Genomic DNA, 21,385 nt, shown 5'->3' on the forward strand with positions numbered 1-21,385 from the left:
AAAATAGTCAAAAAACTCCACGGGCATCAGGGATCTTCCTGAGAGGAATTCTCCTCTTTCCGGGATTCCAAATCTCCTGTCTTCTTAGATGTAAATACAGAAGGAGGCAGGTAGCAGGAAGCGGTAGGCAATAGGCGGCTCTATTCAACTAGCGGCCGCCATTTTCCGAGCCCCAGCTGACTTATCTGCAATGTCTCCACAGCAAAGAATGAGCAAAAAACACCACCGAGCAGCAGGGCCTCAGGATCTTCTCACCTTTCCGGATTATGAATAGACCGCTGAGTTAAGTACAGAAATCTCCTATATTTTGATGTTTTTTCACTGTAGTCCGGTGGAGCAGTAGTTCCCTCCCTCCTTCTTGCTGCCTCACCGGAACTGGAAGTGTTGCTGGGATTCATGCGGCACCCAATCAGGTCTCCTGGGCACAGTATTTTGCTGGATTCAATTTTTCACTATGCTACCTCCCGGGGGGGGGGGACAGGACTTTATGGCAGACACTTTATCTAGGTTGTCCCAATACAACAGCGCCAGATAGGAGGCAGTCCAATCTGTCATCCCCGTTAGGCAGCTGGCGTGCCCAGTGGTCACCCAGAAACAGAAGGAAAGAAAAGCTGAGGTCTTGGTGGATCTTAAATCTTGGATCGTGGAGTCCTTAAAAACTGATTAGTGGTTCATAGCCTATTAAATAGATGCACTATTCAGGATGAACTGGCTTAGGTGGTATCTAAACTCTATGTCCCAGCCCTTGCAAGGGAGGAGGTCTTGGAGAAAACCCAGGATTCCAAGGTGGCAGGACACTTTGGATTTGTAAAAACCTTGCACTTAGTGAAGAGGCAGTTTTCATGGCTCTCATTGAAAAACAAATATTGAAGCTTATGTTGCTAGCTGCTCCATCTGTGTAGCAGTTAAATAACCAGCAGGGCCTTTTACAGACTGTGGCGAAGCCTGGGGCACCATGGAAGAAAATATCTGTGGATTTTATTGTTGAGTTGCCTGAGAGTGGGGTAATACTGTTATCTGGGCAATTTCTGACCTTTTCTCCAAACAGGTTCATTTTGTACCGTGCCCAAAGATTCCATCAGCTAAAACCCTGGCTAAGTTGTTTATTCAACATGTGTACAGGCTCCACGGGGTGCCTGAACGGATAATCTTTTGATTGGGGGGTATAATTTACTTCTGCTTTTTGGAAAGAGTTCCTAACTTTGATAGGCTCCATCAAGGGGTTAAGCTCCCACCCCCACCCCCAGACCAATGGGGCACGTGAGAAAACTAATTATGTGCTAGAGCAGTATCTCTGGTATTATATAAATTATCAGCAAGATAATTGGAATGATGTGCTACCATTCAACAGGTGGCCTATAATAACTGTGCACAGTAGCATCCCATTTAGGGTTGTATACGGGCATGATTTTGTACCCATCCTTGAATTACCACAGGAAGAGTCCCAAATCCTTCCATTAAAGGAGTGGATTGAATACTGCAGTTAAATTGGCCTGTGGTTCATAAAGCCCTAGATGAGACTCACCAGGCTCATAAAACCCAAGCAGATAAGAAAAGAGTTAAGACCAAGCAATACCAAGTAGGGAATAGAGTTTTCCTATCTAGAAGGTTCCTGCAGATGACACAGAAATCCAAGCAATTGAGTCCTAAATATGTAGGTCCGTTCCCCATTGTAAAGATCACCAACCTAGTAGCAGTGCAACTGGATCTACCAAAAACCCTGAGAAGGATTCACCCAGTATTTCATGTGAGCCTTTTAAAACCAGTGGTTAGATCCCACAGAATCGGCCCTTTAGCCCTCCCTGGCCGCCCACCCCACCCCGTTCCACTACTTGTTGAGGGGGAACAGCATTTTGACATCAAGGAAATCCTAGGCTCTAAGAGGCATAGAGGAAGGTTGCAATATTTAATTGCTTGGAAACATTTTCCTGCCACATATGCTGAGTGGATAAATGAAAAGGGTTTGAAAGCCCCAAAATTGATTGGCCTTTTCCATTCTAAGTATCCTGACAAACCTTGAACTTTCATTTATTGTATGTTTATATTTGAAGTGATGTAGGGTCTGCATGGGTGTTAGGGTCTTGATGGGTGCTAACAGGCTCATCGTTTGGGTTCTACCTGCCACAGCTGTTAGGGTCTGGATGGGTGCTAACAGTCTCAAACTAAATCTTGACAAGACGGAGTGGCTGTGGATTCTGCTTCCCAAGGACACTTCCATTACCTTGGGGGGGGATCTTTGACCCCCCTCAGAGAGGGTCTGCAACTTGGGCATCCTCCTTGATCCACAGCTGACATTGGACCATCATCTTTCGGCTATGGCGAGGGGGGTATTCGCCCAGGTTCACCTAGTGCACCAGTTGTGGCCCTATCTGGACAGGGAGTCTCTACTCACAGTCACTCATGCCCTTATCACCTTGAGGTTCGATTACTGCAATGCTCTCTACATGGGGCTACCTTTGAAGAGTGTTCGGAAACTTCAAATCGTCCAGAATGCAGCCACGTGAGCGATTATAGGCCCTCCAACGCATACCCATATTTCTCCAGTATTCTGCAGATTGCATTGGCTGCCAATTGGTTTCCGGATGCAATTCAAAGTGTTGGTTATGACCTATAAAGCCCTACATGGCATCGGACCAGATTACCTCCCGGACTGCCTTCTGCTGCATGAGTCCCAGCAACTGGTTAGATCCCACAGAATCGGCCTTCACCAGGTCCCGTCAACTAGACAACATCACTTAGTGAGACCTAGGGGAAGAGCCTTCTCTGTGGGGGGCCCGGCCCCCTGGAATCAGCTCCCCCCAGAGATTCACACTGCCCCCACCCTCCTCACCCTCCATAAAAGTTTAAAGACCTATCTGTGCTGCCAGTCTTGGGGCCATTAGACCCTAGTCCCCTGGCCAACAAGTGTAGTATGTCTTGCTGAGTCAATGGGAATGAATGATTTTAAATGTTATTAGAGTTTTTAAAGTTTTTTAGCTATATTAATTGGATTTTTAGATATGTGTATTGTATATTGTTTTGATATGTTGTAAGCCACCCCAAGTCCTTGGAGAGGGGCGGCATACAAATCCAATAAATAAATATTGGTATTACTGTTGTTCTATTATTTCCTGGGACTAATATCCTTGTTGTAGAGGGAGCTCTGCATTTTTTCTTCTTCTTGACCTGCTTGCCTTGGCTTCCTTAGTAACTGTGGGAGGGGGAGAAAAAATTGGATTTTGGGAAAGATGGAAATGCACTGTAGGTTACCCTGTTTGAAGTTTCAAATATTGTTAAGGGAGTGTTATTCTCATCATTCTCTCCCTGGTGAAAGTATTCTTTCTCTATCAAATGGAGTTGGAGTTTTACTTTCCTGGGCTCTGAAGGGAAACGCATCTGACATGCAGAGACAGTGGAGGTGCAATACAGGTGTCTTGTGTTCCTGGCACATAAGACTGACAGTGAAGAGGACATGGGTTCAGAGACTGAAGAACAACCAGGGCCTTCTGCAACTCCTGAGATGAGTGACTCAGGAGAAGCAGAGGAGCCTTTTTGATGCTAGGATTCTCAGGGTCTCTAGAAGGCATGAGTGGTTACTCAGAAGGAGGTTTACTCATGAGTAGCACTGCTGACTAATGGGCCATGCCCTCAGGGTATTTAAGATGGTGTAACATGCTGCTTCTGCACAGACAACAACATGGTTCAATCTAGCATCTAGTTTCCAGTTGTTGTTTCGTCAGCCAGTGATTCAAAGAGACACATTCTTGGCTTTCAGAGGAGCTCTGGGCTTCCAGCTAACTTCGGAACGTCTCTGCTTCTGAATATTATTGTCATGTTTATTTCTTTCTCGGACTCTAGCCAGAAGACTTTATAATCCTTACGGCAAAGCTTTTAAAGGCCTTTAACTGTAAATACTTCTCATACATACTAAAATATTTTAATATTTAAACCCGATGGTGTGCATCTGATTTCCGGGGGGTTTAGTGCTAGAACAAAACAGTTTCTAAAAATTCAAAGCTTATTAAAAAGAGGGGAGGTTAAATACTTTAAATATCAACATGCCAAATTGCAGAAAATGAATCATAGAGATACCCAATTTAGAAATAGAAGCATAGAAACATAGAATATTGATGGTAGAAAAAGACTTCATGGTCCATCTGGTCTGCCCTTATACTATTTCCTGTATTTTATCTTAGGATGGATATATGTTTATCCCAAGCATGTTTAAATTCAGTTGCTGTGGCTTTACCAACCACATCTGCTGGAAGTTTGTTCCAAGCATCTACTACTTTTCCAGTAAAAAAATATTTTCTCACGTTACTTCTAATCTTTACCCCAACTAACCTCAGATTGTGCCCCCTTGTTCTTGTGTTCACTTTCCTATTAAAAATACTTCTCTCCTGAACATTATTTAACCCTGCAGTTCTCTTCAAAAACAGTATACACTTGTGCTCTTTCCGGGTCTATTTGACCCGGACCAAAAATTGCTTATTTTAGGTACTTATATTTGGTCTTTTTGAAAGCTTTTTTCACTTGGAAACTAGTTCAAACATTTCTGCACACAATGACATGAAAATTGAACTGAAAAATATTAATGCTTATTGGTTTATTTTGCACATGAAAGCCTGCTCCCCACCCCCCGTTTTTGTGAATCTTTTTTCAATTTATAGATAGTTTTGCCTGCAAAATGCATTCTATTTTACTAAAGTTGGTGTGGGATTGGTAGCTTGAACATTTCTGAACATAATATGAAAATTGAACGGAAAAAATTGATGCTTATTGGTTTATTTTGCTCATAAAATGGCCTCCTCCACCCCCACCCCCATGCTTATACTCAAGTAGGCATATACTAGAGTAGGCTTATACTCGAGTATAAGACCCTATGGTCTTATATTCGAAAATAAACAAATAAGAATAGATTTTTTTCAGTTCATTTATATTTTTCTTATGATCAGAAATGTTCAATTTTGTATATCAAACCTTTTGGGTAAAAATCCCTTAAAGATTTGTAGGCTAAAAAAAATATAAACTAATACGAAATGCTCAAAAATGGGGGCGGTTTTTTTTTTATCAAAATAAATCAACAAGCATCAATTGTTTCAGTTCAATTTTCATATCACTTTGTGCAGAAATGTTCAAACTAGTTTACCAGTGAAACAAGTTTTCAAAAAGACCACATTTAAGTACCTAAAAAAAATCTTTTTGGTCTAGGTCCTATACAACTCAAAACAGTACAAGTGAAAGTTTTTTTCCCAAAAAAAGATTTGCCCCCAGCCCCCCCCAAATATTTTTATGATGATCAGCAATGTTAAATTTAGTAAATCAATGCCTAAGATGTTAAAAATATTTCTAATTTGGAGCCTAAACATTTTTTAAAGTGAAAATGGTTGCAAGCAGCCGGGGGGGGGGGCTTATTTCTGATTTTAAAAACCCAATAAGCATCAGTGTCCAATCACACTTGGCCAATAAAGAATTCTATTCTATTGTTACTCTCTGCTAAGAATGTTTTCCAAGCCCTAAATCTTTGCAGGTTTTTTTCATTGCTCTAACTTGCTCCAAGTGTTTCCAGCTCTCACTGGCTTGCAAGCTCTTTCATTGTTACTCTCTCCCAAAAAGGTTTTTTTTAAAGCCCTAACTAGGGGATTAAAATAATGTGCTTCTTAATGGTAAGCAGATTCTTTTCCCAATTTTCCTTCTCAAAAACTAAGGTGTGTCTTATACTCCAAAAATACAGTATATTATAAACCAAGTATATTATGATAAGTTAAGAGTAAGAGACCATATTCATCAGTACTAAACGTACCTCTTTTTGTATAGATGTAGATTTGATTTCTGCTAGCTCTTTACTAGTTAACAATCTCTTTCTGTTTACACAAGCAGCTTCTTTCTCCATATTATCATATTTTAAAATCCTGAGCATAGGAGAATTTAGCCCTGATGCTGGCTTTAATCCTATGTCCACAGGATTATTAAGCATTCTGAAGATCCTATTATATCAGAAAAAATAAAGATAAGTCATATTTAACTATCCAGCCTAAATATTACATAGTTTTGCAGAACTTTAACTTCTTGGCTGGATTTTATTAACTGAATGTGTATGAAGGGAAAATTCTTACAAAAAGTGTCTTGCCAAACCGTTATTGAAAATTCTGATTGATATTCAGTTCACACACTACCTTTGAACTTTTTCTTCAAAAATAATTATTGCTTATTTTCCAAAGGCAACTTTCTATAAAGTGAGTATGAAAGTAAAATTCTTTTTAAAATGTTTATCAATGCTACTGAACAAATGTTTTCTTGCCTCACGTATAAGAAGAAATAATCATGTGAATCCTCTAGAAGTTCATGTAGAGTCTATGTCATTGTTTCCAAACCTTGGCAACTTGAAGATATTTGGACTTCAACTCCCAGAATTCTCCAGCCAGCAAACGCTGGCTGGGGAATTCTGGGAGCTGAAGTCCAGATATGTTCAAGTTGCCAAGGTTGAGAAACACTGGTCTATGTAATATCAAGCAATTCTATTGACTTGGTAGATGGAGATATTAAAATAGGGATTCCCTTATTTACAATTCTGTGTAGTTAACAGCACAACCAGGTTTGCCCAAACAGACGGCGGAAATTTGCTCCCACTTGCCAAACTGGTAGCAATGGCCAGCTGGCCATGCCCCTAAACTAACCCTCCAGTCGCCACTCCTTGTAAGCAGCTTGCAAAGAATCCTTTATGCATGCGCAGCGGGTCATTTCCGCATTGTGACAAAACATGCACTTCTGACGTGATACAAACCGATAGAGAAGGTAAATGGAACCCACCCCTGAGCACAACATCTCTGTTGCTAAGTGAGACATTTATTGTGAATTTTGCCCCATTTTACGTTTCTTGCCACATTTAAGTGAATCACTGCAGTAGTTAAGTTAGTAACAGAGTTGTTAAATGAATCTAACTTTCTCATTAACTGCTTCTGAAAAGGTTGCAAAAGGTAATCACCTGACCCTGGGACACTTCAATCATCATAAACATGAACCAGTTGCCAAACATTCAAATTTGTTCATGTGATTATGGGGATGCTGCAATGGACTTAAAGTGAAAAAAGTTATACATCACTTTTTTCAGTGTCTTTATAATTTAAAAACCTACAGAGGAAAACGAACTAGAACTTGTCAGAAACAGCTGCCTTGTGACTCATTATATATTATTCCTTGTTGTGGTTAGCTCTGGCCCAGCTCCTGCCCCAAGGAATGTGGAGGTGGATATGGAGGAGACATCCACATTCCGCAGGCCTGTTTTGCTCCCAGTAGAATCTGCCGACAAAGTCTCCTCTGACCAAGGAAGCGTGAGTAACAGAGAAGAGGGGAGTTTGGCAGACAACCCAGGAGGAGATCAGTCATCTGTATCATCCCTGGATTCTGAACAAGAATTAATGACACATCCACGCATGCCTAGAGTGATGTATAGGAGACAATATCTGAAGAGAAAATGAGGCCACCTGTGGCTGGGTGGGGCTGCTGTAATTAGTGCTACAGATAAAACTGCAGCCTGGTGTTTTAGCCTCATGGCAGTTTATCTGATTCATTGTTTCATCAAGATCATGGTTTTTGCTCTTCAGGATTGTGTGTGTGGACTCTCTGGACTTTAGAATTGGACTCAATTTCCCAGTTATTGGGTGAGCAATTGGACTGCATTTAACCTGTGCCTTGTGTGTACCAGAAAATCCCTTTGACATTTAAAAAGGGAGCTGTTTCTGTTTTTCTGTTTATAAAAACTTTTGGGTTTTCCTTTTATCGTGTGGTGTGTGTCTTCCTGGACTAATTAGCCTGTAATTACGGGCGGTTGAGACACGCCAGCAGAACAATTCCTTATGGGAAAAGTCTGTTTGGTACTCATTGTTTTTGCTACTTAACACACCTCTCAGAACCAATTAACAATGAGTACCAACGTACCACTGTATTTGGACTCTTCAACCTCTCCTCAAATCTTGGCAAAGCACCTGTAAAAAAGCACACACAAAGAAAGTCCCAGCAAAGAGGCTCTTGAGTCCCCCTCTCTCACCTCCTACTTCTCCTTTAATCCTCAGCAATCCCACTCACATCCATACATGATCCAGCAGGCTAACCCAATGTTGGAATTTATAATTTATGTTTGGTTTCTGCCTTTTAAAAAATAAATCAAGATCTCCTGGGGAATCCCTAGTGATCTTTTGGAAACGTTAGGATTTCCAAGAATCCCAGTTAAAAAACCCTGTCTTAAATGAATTCAGGAAAAGACACCGCTATTTTGAAAGTCTGCAGACTGTTTCTGCCTCTGAATTCTTTGAAGCGTTGTTTTCTAAATGCTTAATAGAATAAGTGGAGACTTAAAGTCATTCAAATAAGTAAAGGTATATAATAAATGTTTCAGTATTAAAGATTGGGTATTTCAGCTTGCAGCAACTTACTGAGCTTCTTTTTTTTTTAAACGGACTTTTCTGAAATTGTGAATGTAGTCTGCATAGTAGTCTTTATTCATTTGCTTTTCCAGTTCTTCATATGCTGTATAAGAGAACTCTGGATCTATGTAGCAATATCTGGGAGCTTTTGTGAAAATAGTCCTAAATCAGAACAATGATATACAACGTTATCACTACATGGAACATTTAAATATGCATTGAAGATACAAAATATTAGTCATTTTATACACACACACACACACACAAAAATAATAATTGGAATTTGATTTAATAAATATTAACAGATACATACCTGCACAAATAAAAATCACTAATAGAAGAAAATAGATTTCCAATATAATATTCGCCATGGCAAAACAAGCATATAAAATAAGAAACATAGTATGTTGCAAGATCATCATTATTTATATTACCTGTAATCCTTATGCCATTCAGCAGGTCTTATGCTGGCAGGACGATCATTAGGAAGAGCGACTAGTACATTGTTTAAATTCTTATTAATCCAGTGAGCATGTAATTGTGTCTTATCTGATTTAAGTAGTGCTATTGATGCAACATCACTTTGTTGATTTCCCTTATTAGCTATAAATATCCCAGGAGCATTGGAAATCAATGGTGTTAAACCTTGGGTCAAAATTTAAATAAAAAGTGAATTATATAGGACAAGCAAACCAAAATATAAATTATTGAATTTTATTCCATAAATTCTATAATACTTAATTCACAGTACCATTTTATTCAGTTAAGAATCATATCCTGACCTAACCTCTTATTTTCAGACTGAACAATTTTCAGGCTGAACTTTTTGAAATGAATTTCAGTAAAGCCTATTGGAGAAAACAATACAAAGAAACTAAATTGCATTATTAAAAGAGCTAAAGATATTGTACAGAACTTAAATATCAAAATGTACTATTAGTAATCAAATATACTAGTATATACTTGATGTCTATTTTATGAAAATATGTTTCAGAGTTTATGCATAAATTCCATTTATTATTCCTGAAACCAAGCAGACATAAAATACTAAAAAGAGATTTAACCAAATCGGTGTGTGTTCATGTGTTGTGTTTCTATAACGATCAAATGATAACTCAAAAATTAACCGAAGCAGAATGCTTCAATCTTTTCATAGGTGAGAGCAGATACTAATATATAAATATTAATTAATTAATTAATAGATAGCATTCAATAATTACAAAAATATGTCAAAGAGCTAGTATTATTTTACTTGAGTATACTAAAATTTGTGAAGCTCCTGTTGCAAAACATACTTTTCCATGTGGAATATTAAGATTCAAGACTAGATTATATATATATATATATATATTTATTATTATTATTATTATTATTTATATATATCTCTCTAACTGAGGGGATTGGATACTGTAGCCTAGAGGATAATTCTTTGCCTTACAAGACAAAGGTTGCAGGTTCAAGTCCCAGTGGGTATGGCTAGCTGATGAGGCCAAAATAAGGCCAAAATAGATCTATCCTAGTCTCCCTTAATTTTCAAATTCAGCAAAAAAACATGTGACATATATATATGTGTGTGTGTGTGTGTGTGTGTGTGTGTGTGTATGTTTTCGTAGATTTTCACGGGTACAGGTATGACGGTCTTGGTATATTCGGGTTTCTTCCCGTGTAGGATTTGGAAATTTCTGGTGACGTTTCGACGAGGTCTCACTCGTCATCTTCAGGCTGGTGTTTCTGTCCTTACCAAATTAATCTCCAGTACCAAATTAATTTCCAAAACAGAACACTACAGCAAAAGAATAATCATGGAAGCCATCGATATAGAAAAACATCCCCAAAATATGAACAAGCAGGATGATACCTCTTGCTTACCAGACATCTGGAAACCAGTCCTCAAACGTATCCCAGCCATAGAAACCAGACTCAGAACACACATTGTAAAACAATCAAGTAGCCTGCAAGTTCCAACTACTCAGGATATCACGTCTAATCTACAACCATTAACTAATCAGCATACCTCAGCTACATCAACGACCCCAATTGTTACCCCACTGACTCACCAGGAAGTTTCTACACAGCAGGCAATTGCTGAGCCATCAAACCACACCCAGCCACCAGTATTTATAGAAGGAAGGCAGCTCAGGTCTCGCAGTGTTCGCCTTAGAACAAGGACAGAAACACCAGCCTGAAGATGACGAGTGAGACCTCGTCGAAACGTCGCCAGAAATTTCCAAATCCTACACGGGAAGAAACCATATATATATATATATATATATGTAGATTGTTCTGAGTTCGGGTTTTGCCCTGTGTAATATTTTGCATGTTTATGCGACGTTTCGGCGAAATCACATTCACCATCATCAGGCTGAAGTTTCCAAGCTTCGTGCTGTTGTAAAATGGAATGTTTGCAACTGTTGCAAACATTCCATTTTACAACAGCACGAAGCTTGGAAACTTCAGCCTGATGATGGTGAATGTGATTTCGCCGAAACGTCGCATAAACATGCAAAATATTACACAGTGCAAAACCCGAACTCAGAACAATCTACATACATATACCCGTGAAAATTTACGAAAACAAATATATATATATATATATATATATATATATATATATATATATATATATATATATGTAGATTGTTCTGAGTTCGGGTTTTGCCCTGTGTAATGTTTTGCATGTCTATGCGACGTTTCGGCGAAATCACATTCACCATCATCAGGCTGGAGTTCCAATCTTTGTGTTTTTGCAAATGAATATTAGCAACTGACATTTCTTCTTAGCATGTAGTGTGGGGGTGGAGATTTGCTTTGAATGTAGCAAATATATATATATATATACACACACACGCACACACACACACACACACACACACATACATATATACATACACACATACACATACATACATACATAACATAAAACAACACTAATACATTTTTAAAAATAAAAGAAAAAAACATAAAGAACAAAAAGAAAAAACTAAGAAAAACAAACAGTATTTGGACGGATTTGCAGCATATTCTATAGCAGTGTTTTTCAACTAGTGTGTGACATGGTCAGGTGTGCCGCGAGCCTGGCCCGGTTGGAGCTTCCCTGGCGGTGACGGCAAGAGAGCTTTTGGGGCCCGGTGGGTGGGCGCCGGCCACTGTTGCCTCTAAGCTGCATGGGTGTGTGCCCGCACAGCCATTAGGAACCCCCCCGACACAGAAACCTTTGAAGTGGCGCAAAGCCATGCAGTCCCGAATCGCTCCCTTCTCCGGCCAGCAAAGCCGGCTGCCCAGGAAAGCGGAGGCGAAGGTGACAGCGGAGTCCGCGCTGGGGCCATGCGGGGCCGCTGATCCAGCGGGCCGCGGACCGGCAAGCTGCCCTCCACTCTCTCTCCGCTCTCTCTCTCTCTCTGTTGCCGGCGTGGTGTACAAGAGAGAAAGAAAGAGAGAGAGAAAGGAGGAGAGAGAGAAAGCAAGAGAGAAAGAGAGAGAGAAAGAGAAAGAGAAAGAGAGAGAAAGAGAGAAGGAAAGCAAGAGAGAGAAAGAGAGAGAGAGAGAAAGCAAGAGAAAGCAAGAGAAAGAGAGAAGGAAAGCAAGAGAGAGAGAAAGGAAGAGAGAGAAAGCAAGAGAGAGAGAGAAAGCAAGAAATAGAGAAAGAGAGAGAGAGGAAGAGAGAAAGAAAGCAAGAGAGAGAGAGAGAGAAAGAAAGAAAGAGAGAAAGAGAAGATTGACAAGAAACACATGAATGCCCAGAGGGAAATTAACCGTTTTAGAATGAAGTACCCTGATCAGCCCTAATGTTGGAATGTATATATTGGTGTTGTCTTGTTTTTGTTTTTTGGACTGAAGTCCCTGTTCCAGGGGGGGGGCAATGTCAACCTTCCCTATGCTGCTGCATTCTTTCGCTTGGTTGTCATAGATACAGGGAGGAGTAGAGATCATGGGGTGGGGGTTGGGAAGTGTGCAGGAGGAGAGTTAAGTTTCGATTTCCCAGGTGCCAGGAGGAGACCGTTAGATGGAAAATTCCTGAAGAGTATGGGAGGAGCAACATGTGCCATCTGATGCATCCGGACAATGAAGATTGGGCGAATGCCCAACAGGGGGTGAAAAGGGGGTTTGGATATGTGTGTAACGCGCCATTTTTCCTCAGACTTTTCTTTTCTTTCGATGCTTCAAGTTCTGATTTTGATAAATTCACTTTTGAACCTTTATAAAAGGACTCTGAGTTTTATTTGTCTGAATTCTGACTGGCAGCTTGACACATCCATTGGCTAAAACAGGTTCACTTAACCATCACTGGTTTGGCTTAACGACTGCCACAAAAAAACCCTGGTAGTTTTGGAGTAAATTATAGATATTAAGTTAAAAATTATTTGAACGTACACATTTGTTATATTGTTTAATATTACATTAATATTTTTGCCATCGTCAAGTGTTGATTTGAACAATCTGATATGACACTGATGTATGACAATCACAATAATCTTTTACTAGAAAATATAACTTTAGAGAGCTCCTAAACAAGAGGAATATCAAAAAGTGTTCATATAGGTAAACACTTTTTATTTCTATGAACAAAATTATAGTGAGTACACCTCCCTCTCAAATTAATTTCCAATCAATTTATGCTAACTCATAATAGCTTGCTGTAATACATATATACATATATACTGTATCTTCAAGACAGGACCAGAAAGGGCAGAAACAAAGAGTTTCCTGGAAGATTGAGAAAGGCATCTGGTCTTTCCATTTCCCCTATATCTTTTTTCTAAATAACTCGGGGTTTTAACACTTTTCACTTTTAGGTAAATAATGCATCTTTTAAAAATTTAATCTGAAGAAAATTGAACTAGCTATTCTTCTAGATTTCAAATAGAAATAAAACATCATGGTATATTTTTATTTCTTCTTCATAAAGACAACATTTCAAAAGTCTATCATTTCAGGTGAAAAATAGATCACTTCTATCTTGGAAAAATGTCAAAATTGTTTCTCAGAAAGAAATATATTTCTAAGTAAAAACTTAGCATTTTTAAATTATTAACATACCAGGGTTGGCTTTCAGCACACAAGTGGATACCGACTTGCAGAGGCCAGAAAAAACTAAATGTATTTGATGAAATGGTTTCATCTCTAAAACTGTAAAGTCATCTTTTTTTGCTACTGGTCCTATAATATCTACTTTCTGCCTCACTGTGAAGGATCCTATATGTCGTGGAATAAATGAAAATATCACATCCTGAAAAAAAACCCCCCACAAAAGTATTAAACACATTAAAAAGGACAACAAAAGTCAATGCAAGCTATAAAAAGTTCAATTTGTTACATTATGCTTAGTGTCACTTTTAAAAGTTTAATTTGATTTGTTTCTTATATTTTTAAAAATTAAAATCTATAAAAATTTTCTAATTGAAATAATGGAATGGAATTGAATGATATATTATTATGTTTTGTTTCACATATGAAATTGACATACAGTGATCCCCCGCTCGTTGCGAGGGTTCCGTTCCAGGAGCCCCCGCAACGAGCGGGTTTTCGCGAAGTAGCGATGCGGAAGTAAAAACACCATCTGCGCATGTGCAGACGGTGTTTTTACTCCCACAGCGCTAGCGAGGAGCCGAAGATTGGGGGCGGCACGGCTGTTTGCCGCCGGCATGGGGGGCTTCCTAGCAGCCCCCCAAACCCGGGTTGGGGGTCCGGGGGGCGCTGTCTCTCGGCGCTTTCGTGCTGAGTCCGGGAGCGAACTCGCTCCCCGACTCAGCTGGAAAGCGCCGAGAGACAGCGTGGACAGGCCCGTTCCTTGGCGCTGTCTCTCGGGGCTTTCGTGCTGAGTCCGGGAGCGAACTCGCTCCCCGACTCAGCTGGAAAGCGCCGAGAGACAGCATGGACAGGCCCGTTCCTTGGCGCTGTCTCTCGGGGCTTTCGTGCTGAGTCCGGGAGCGAACTCGCTCCCCGACTCGGCTGGAAAGCGCCGAGAGACAGCGTGGACAGGCCCGTTCCTTGGCGCTGTCTCTCGGGGCTTTCGTGCTGAGTCCGGGAGCGAACTCGCTCCCCGACTCAGCTGGAAAGCGCCAAGAGACAGCGTGGACAGGCCCGTTCCTTGGCGCTGTCTCTCGGCGCTTTCGAGCCGAGTCCGGGAGCGAACTCGCTCACGGACTCGGCTCGAAAGCGCCGAGAGAGAGCGTGGACAGGCCCGTTCCTTGGCGCTGTCTCTCGCCGCCTTCGAGCCGAGTCCGGGAGCGAACTCGCTCACGGACTCGGCTCGAAAGCGCCGAGAGAGAGCGTGGACATCGCCCGTATCTAGAAGAAGTTGCCACCCGAGTGCTCTTGCCCGGCGGGAGGCGAAGCATATGGGTGGGGGGGCTGTCAGGACACCCTCCCACCCCAGCACTTTGCATCCCGCCGGCAAAGAGCAATAAGGCAGCAGCTTCTGCCGGACACGGGCAATGGGCGGGACAGAGAAGCGGGAAGAATCAGGAGGTTCCTTTGGCGGCTGGAGGCTGCCTGGCACCCGCTGCAGCCAAAACAACAAAGCCAGGCAGCCCCCAGCTGCCAAAGGAGCCTCCTGATTCTCCCCGCTTCTCTGTCCCGCCCATTGCCCATGTCCGGCAGAAGCTGCCTCCCGTGCCGATGTTCCCCGCCAAGCCCAGTTCGGCTTCCCTGGCTGCTTGGCCGGAGGGGGGGGGGGCTCGGCCAAAAGGGGCTGGAGACGCAGCGATTTGCCTCCCGCCCCTCGCCCCTGTGCCACCGGCACGTCATCTTCCCTCCCAGACAAAAAGGCCGGCCTTTGGGGATGAAGGGGTGTGTTCAGCTCTGCGTCTCCAGCTCCTTTCGGCCGAGCCCCCCCCCGGCCAAGCAGCCAGGGAATCCGAGCCAGGCTTGGCAGGGAACATCGGCACGGGAGGCAGGAGACGATCGGGCGACCGGAGCAGCAGCCAGGGAAGCCGAGCCGCGGGCGGGACCAGGTGGGGGCTGGAATTTCTCCGCCAGGGCGAAGGGCGGGCGAGCGGGTGCTGGGGAGGGCTTCTCGCCCTCCCGACAGCAAGAGGGGGGAGCGAACGGCGTGGGCAGGCGAAGGGCGGGCGAGCGGCAGCGAGGAGTTTGCGTGGGCGGTGGGGAAACTCCTCGCTGACGCCAGCAAGAGGGGGAAGACCCAGGGAAGCCGCTGCCATCTACGCATGCGTGCCCGGCACGCATGCGTAGATGGTATTTTTGACTTCCGGGTTGAAAAATAGCGAAGTACCCTGTTCGCAATGGTTGGGGACGCAATAAACGGGGGATCACTGTACTACCAATTAAATATACAAATGGATAATGAAAAAGAGAAAATGAGATGCCAAACAAATAATGATGAAATAAAATGAGAGAAGTAAATTGGAAACTAGCTGCTTATTGTTTATATAAATTAATAAAATATTCTAAAAAATTGACCAGGAGACAAAGTAGAAGAGAGAGCATTACACTCAGCAGCTGAAGAAAATGTTTGAGAATGTGAATTAACACCAGCAAAATACAGCTTAGCAGGATGCAAAACAAGAAAATATAATTTAGAACTGAGTATTAACTTGTAATTGATGAAGTGTCTGAGAGATAAATATAAAGAAAATAATTGTGACTACTACATAGGAGAAAATAAGTTCCAATTCAAATATTGTGGACAGTAATGAGAGAAGAAACATATGGAAGCAATAAAATACCCAAAAAGTAATGAAGAGAAAAAGGATGTAATGTTTAGAATGGAAAATGGTGATGTCTGTGACAGATTGTGTTACATCCAAGCACAATCTAGAGCTCTCTGCTACCTTCTCTGCCCTGAAAAAGGGACAGCTTCTTTAAATGTACATTATGTTATGCAACACACTTCAACATAAAATAGCTTAAAAATTATATATTTATATATATATATATATAATGAAATATGTTAATACCTTTACAGACTTTCCTTTTATTTTACCCTTTTCAGGGCAAATATTATAATGTGCAATCTTATGAAAAACAAATATCACTGGAAGAACATCACATTGATTTTGGAGTGTGCAAACAAGATCTGTGTGTTCACCAATGTAACATTCTTTGAAACTAACAACTGGTCCTGGGGTGAATGTCAACATCACTGGAAGTCCTGAGCCTATCAATCCCAATTCAACACAGTGGGGATTCCCTGAAAAAGATATTGAGATGGAAGAACTATTGTATGTTGTGAAGAGAGTAACAATATATCAGTAAGTGTTTGTAGTACATACTGCTATAAAGGAGCAAATAATAACGCATTACAAATAGAAATATTGTTCTCTAATGCAACAAAAAAATTAAATAGACGCTAATACCATGTTTTCCCAAAAATAAACCCTACCCAGAAAATAAGCCGTAGCCTGATTTTTTAGCATACTCCTAATATAAATCTGACCCAAAAAATAAGCCCCAGTGAAGGGAGTGGGCATGAACAGTGTACAGTTGCTGCCTGTACAGTGCAGGTGAGTTGATTACTGTCTAAGTAGCAGGCAAAGGCAGAGATGTGTGGGGAGGCTCACAATCTGGATGCAGGCTGTGGGCAAGCCAAAAGTTGGTGGACTGGAGCAAGCGGTCACAGGAGGCCCATCTTTACATCTCAGTTTGCTTGCTACCCACATGGTACATCAGTATCACTACTCTTCTACCCCGCGCTTCTGCCTCCGTGTGCTGCCATTGCTACTGCTTGAAAATGAGCCTCCTACAGCCAACTGCCTGCTCTGGCCCATAGATTCTCAGCTTTCCCGTGGCCCCTCAGTGTGACTTGATCATCTGCCTCCCCCCATGACTCTGCCTCCATCTGCTACTTGGACAGGGAATCAACTCATCAGCACTGAGCAGGTTGCGCAGTCTCAGAATGCGCTGACCAAGGGACTGGCAGTCTGAAGCTGCTGCCAGATACCATCATTCCCCCCACTTCTTGTGTATGCACCAGGGTATACTGAAGCTGTGAGTGTGATATCGTGTTTCCCCAAAAATAAGCCCTAATTTTTGAGCCCCCAAAATATAAGACTGGGTCTTATTTTCAGGGAAACATGGTAACAACAAAAATCTGTTCTGCAAAAAACTGTTCACATAAATAATAAAGCATTCTTGAAATCAAATGGTTGCACTCAAATGGTAAACTATGGAGTGCTGCCTTAAGTGAAAGCTCCTGAAAAAAAGCCCAGGTATTACTAAATAAATCAAATGTAGGTGACTTTTTAATCCTCAACTAACAGAAATAATTAAATGAAGAAGAGGGGAGAGTTGGGAGTGAATGGATTAGTAGTACCTCAGTCTACCCTGTCAGATTAATCTTGACTATAGATAACAAGGAAATTGATATGTCATTTGTTTATATTAATGTCTAGCATCCTCACATAGTACGAAATGGGATCCTTCTATAAGTATTTAAGAACTCATCAAAGCAAAAAGGATAGCCATAATCTTGTTTCATTTGTATATGTAGGCATAAGGAACAAAAACAAAAACTAGGGTGATTAGCTTAGTGTGATGTCTGGAGATGGAGTTACAGTTAGCAAGCCGGAGGTCTTCAAAAAAAAAATCTACCTTAAAATGACTTAACAAATCTATCATATTTGAATAAAATGATCAATATTTCTAAATTCAGTTATAACATTCAATTCTAAATTCAGTTGTAAACATTAAACCTATGTTGACATGTTTATTCATTAAAATAAGTAACCAGGTTGCATAATAGCTCATTAATACTTAATGAGTTTCCTGGTTAAATTGGCATTGAACTTACCTGAATGGTCTTCTCGATGCACTGCGAGGAGAGTCCAATGTGGGTTGTTCTTCAGCCTCATTGGCAGGGAGTGAGTTAAAAATTAGCATAATTATTACATTCCGCCCACTAGCTGCCCTATTAGGTCAGTCAATAAAAATGAAGGAATAGTGTAATACAACGCAATTTTATTAACTTCAACCAATTAACTAACAAGGAGAAAGCGCCCCTGGGCCAAATAGGCTGGGCGGGTTTGGACTCTCCTTGCAGTGCATTGAGAAGACCGTTCAGGTAAGTTCAACGGTCCTTCTCCACTGCACTGCTCAGAGAGTCCAATGTGGGATATACCCAAGCAAACTGAATCAGGGCAGGACAAGCTGGACCAGGGGCGCCAGAGCACAAACCCTTTGCAGCACTCTACATCTGAATGCTGCCTCTGCTGAGGCAAAAGAGTCTAAATGGTAGTGTCGTATAAAAGTTGTAGGGGTAGACCAAGTTGCTGCTCGACAAATATCTTCAATTGCGGCCTGTGTGTTCCAAGCGGCAGTGGTAGACGCACTCCTAGTGGAGTGAGCTGTGATTCAGTTCGGTAAAAGAGTGGAACTCGTCTTGTATGCTTCTATGATGCAGGAACGGATCCATCTGCTGATTGTCTTGGACAAAACTTTGATACCCATGGATGATGGAAGAAAGGAAACAAATAATGCTTCTGATTTTTTGAAAGACTCAGTACAGTGTACATAGATCCTTAATGCTCTACGCCAGCAGTCCCCAAACTATGGCCCACGGGACGGATGCGGCCCACTGAGGCCATTTATCTGGACTGCAACAGCGCACGAGATTTTATCAATAGAAATAATATGCTCTCGAATCACCTGTCCACTCACCGCAGTCTGCTGCTGAGCGAGGAGGAGGTGGAGAGCCAAGGAGCGGGGAGGAAAGTGGCCCTGCAATTGGCCCCTTTCTTTGCCACCTTTAGGGAGAGAAACTGTTGCTGCCCTATGGGAGAGCAGCAACAGTGCCTCTCCCTAAAGGCGAGAAAGAAAGGGGCCAATTGCAGGCCTGCTTTCCTCCCCACCCCTTGGCTCTCCACCTCCTCCTCCTCCTCTCCACTTCCTCCTCCACAGTGAGTGGACGGGAGATTCAAGAACACGCCCCCCCCCGAATTTGCCCAAATGGAGGAGGCGCCGACGACTTCAAGGAACCAACAACCAGTCCTTCTCGGCGCTGTGTTGCTGCAGCCTCCAAGGCCACCACCTCCGTTCGGGCGAAGAGATCTCCTCGGTGGGCGGCCTTGGAGGCTGCAGCAATGCAGTGCCGAGAAGGACCGGCTGTTGGTCTTTGAAGCCTTCGCTGCCCACTACAGAGATCCCTTCACCCAAATGGAGGCGGCAGTGGTGGCAGTGACTTCAAGGGACAAACAGCCAGTCCTTCTCTGCACTGTGTTGCTGCAGCCTCCAAGGCCGCCCCAGCCGCCTCTGTTCGGGCGAAGGGATCTCCACAGTAATGCAGCGCTGAGAAGGACCAGCTGTTGGTCCCTTGAAGTCGCAGTCGCCACCTCCATTCACGCAAAGGGATCTCCGTGGTGGGCAGTGGAGGCTTCAAAGACCAACAGCCGGTCCTTCTGGGCACTGCATTGCTGCAGTAATGCAGCGCCGAGAAGGACCGGCTGTTGGTCCTTTGAAGCCGCCGCAGCTCACTGCGGAGATCCCTTTGCGTGAATGGAGGCGACAGCGGCGGCGGCGACTTCAAGGGACCAACAGCCGGTCCTTCTCAGCACTGTGTTGCTGCAGCCTCCAAGGCTGTCGCCGCTGCCTCCATTCGGGCGAAGGGATCTCTGTGGTGGGCGGCCTCAGCGGCTGCAGCAACACAACACCGAGAAGGACCGGCTGTTGGTCCCTCCGCCGTCGCCTCCATTCAGGCGAAGGGATCTCCGCGGTGGGTGGCCTCGGAGGCTGCAGCAACGCAGCGCCGAGAAGGACCGGCTGTTGGTCCCTCCGCCGTTGCCTCCATTCGGGCGAAGGGATCTCCGTGGTGGGCGGCCTCGGAGGCTGCAGCAACACAGCGCTGAGAAGGTCACCCACCACGGAGATCCCTTTGCCCAAATGGAGGTGACGATGATGGCTCTGCTGCTATGCCTGGGTTGTCATAACGATGAAACATCGTAAGTCAGGGACGATGTAACATGGGGACTACCTGTAATTGGAGAGAGAGAGAAAGCCATTGCTGGAGAGAGAGAGAGGGACAGAGAGAAAGAGAGAGAAAGAGAGAGAGAGAGAAAGGAAGAGGGATAGAAAGTGAGAGAGAAAAAAGAGTGAGAGATAGAGAGGGAGAGAGAGAGAAAGAGAGAAAGAAAGAGGGAGAGATAGAAAGAGTGTGAGGGAGAGATAGAGAGTGAGAGAAAGAAAAAGAGAGGGGGGACAGAGAGAAAGAGAGAGAGAGAAAGAAAGAGAGAGAGGGGAGACAGAGAGAAAGAAAGAGAGGGAGAGAGAAAGGAAGAGGGAGAGATAGAAAGTGAGAGAGAAAAAAGAGGGAGAGATAGAGAGGGAGGGAGAGAGAAAGCGAGAGAAAGAAAGAGGGAGAGATAGAAAGAGTGTGAGGGATAGAGAAAGAAAGAGAGAGGGGGGACAGAGAGAAAGAAAGAGAGAGAGGGAGAGAGAGAGAAATAGAGAAAGAAAGAGGGAGAGATAGAAAGAGTGTGAGGGAGAGATAGAGAGTGAGAGAAAGAAAGAGAGAGTGGGGGGACAGAGAGAAAGAGAGAGAAAGAAAGAGAGAGAGGGGAGACAGAGAGAAAGAAAGAGAGAGAGGGAGAGAGAAAGGAAGAGGGAGAGGTAGAAAGTGAGAGAGAAAAAAGAGGGAGAGATAGAGAGGGAGGGAGAGAGAAAGCGAGAGAAAGAAAGAGGGAGAGATAGAAAGAGTGTGAGGGATAGAGAGAGAAAGAGAGGGGGGACAGAGAGAAAGAAAGAGAGAGAGATAGAGAGGGAGAGAAAGAGAGAAAGAAAGAGGGAGAGATAGAAAGAGTGTGAGGGAGAGATAGAGAGTGAGAGAAAGAAAGAGAGAGTGGGGGGACAGAGAGAAAGAGAGAGAAAGAAAGAGAGAGAGGGGAGACAGAGAGAAAGAAAGAGAGAGAGGGAGAGAGAAAGGAAGAGGGAGAGATAGAAAGTGAGAGAGAAAAAAGAGGGAGAGAGAGGGAGGGAGAAAGAGAGAGAAAGAAAGAGGGAGAGATAGAAAGAGTGTGAGGGAGAGATAGAGAGGG

At 42.9% G+C, this 21,385-nt stretch overlaps 1 protein-coding gene across 2 annotated transcripts in view; it reads right to left on the reverse strand.

The window, feature by feature from the left end:
* The window catches only part of LOC139155676 (cilia- and flagella-associated protein 47-like), a 302,888-nt gene that overhangs the window by 204,440 nt on the left and 77,063 nt on the right, over positions 1-21,385 (reverse strand). Inside the window, exons 7-11 of one of the 2 annotated variants that reach the window (XM_070730918.1) lie at positions 16,319-16,551; positions 13,440-13,629; positions 8,837-9,047; positions 8,412-8,564; positions 5,783-5,966 (exon numbers count right to left, since the gene is read on the reverse strand). In XM_070730918.1, coding sequence (XP_070587019.1) covers positions 5,783-5,966; positions 8,412-8,564; positions 8,837-9,047; positions 13,440-13,629; positions 16,319-16,551 — 971 coding nt within the window. The remainder of the gene's footprint in view (positions 1-5,782; positions 5,967-8,411; positions 8,565-8,836; positions 9,048-13,439; positions 13,630-16,318; positions 16,552-21,385) is intronic. The other variant, XM_070730919.1, reaches the window with a different exon arrangement.

Source organism: Erythrolamprus reginae, unplaced genomic scaffold, assembly GCF_031021105.1.
Source record: "Erythrolamprus reginae isolate rEryReg1 unplaced genomic scaffold, rEryReg1.hap1 H_44, whole genome shotgun sequence".
NCBI lineage: Eukaryota > Metazoa > Chordata > Lepidosauria > Squamata > Dipsadidae > Erythrolamprus > Erythrolamprus reginae.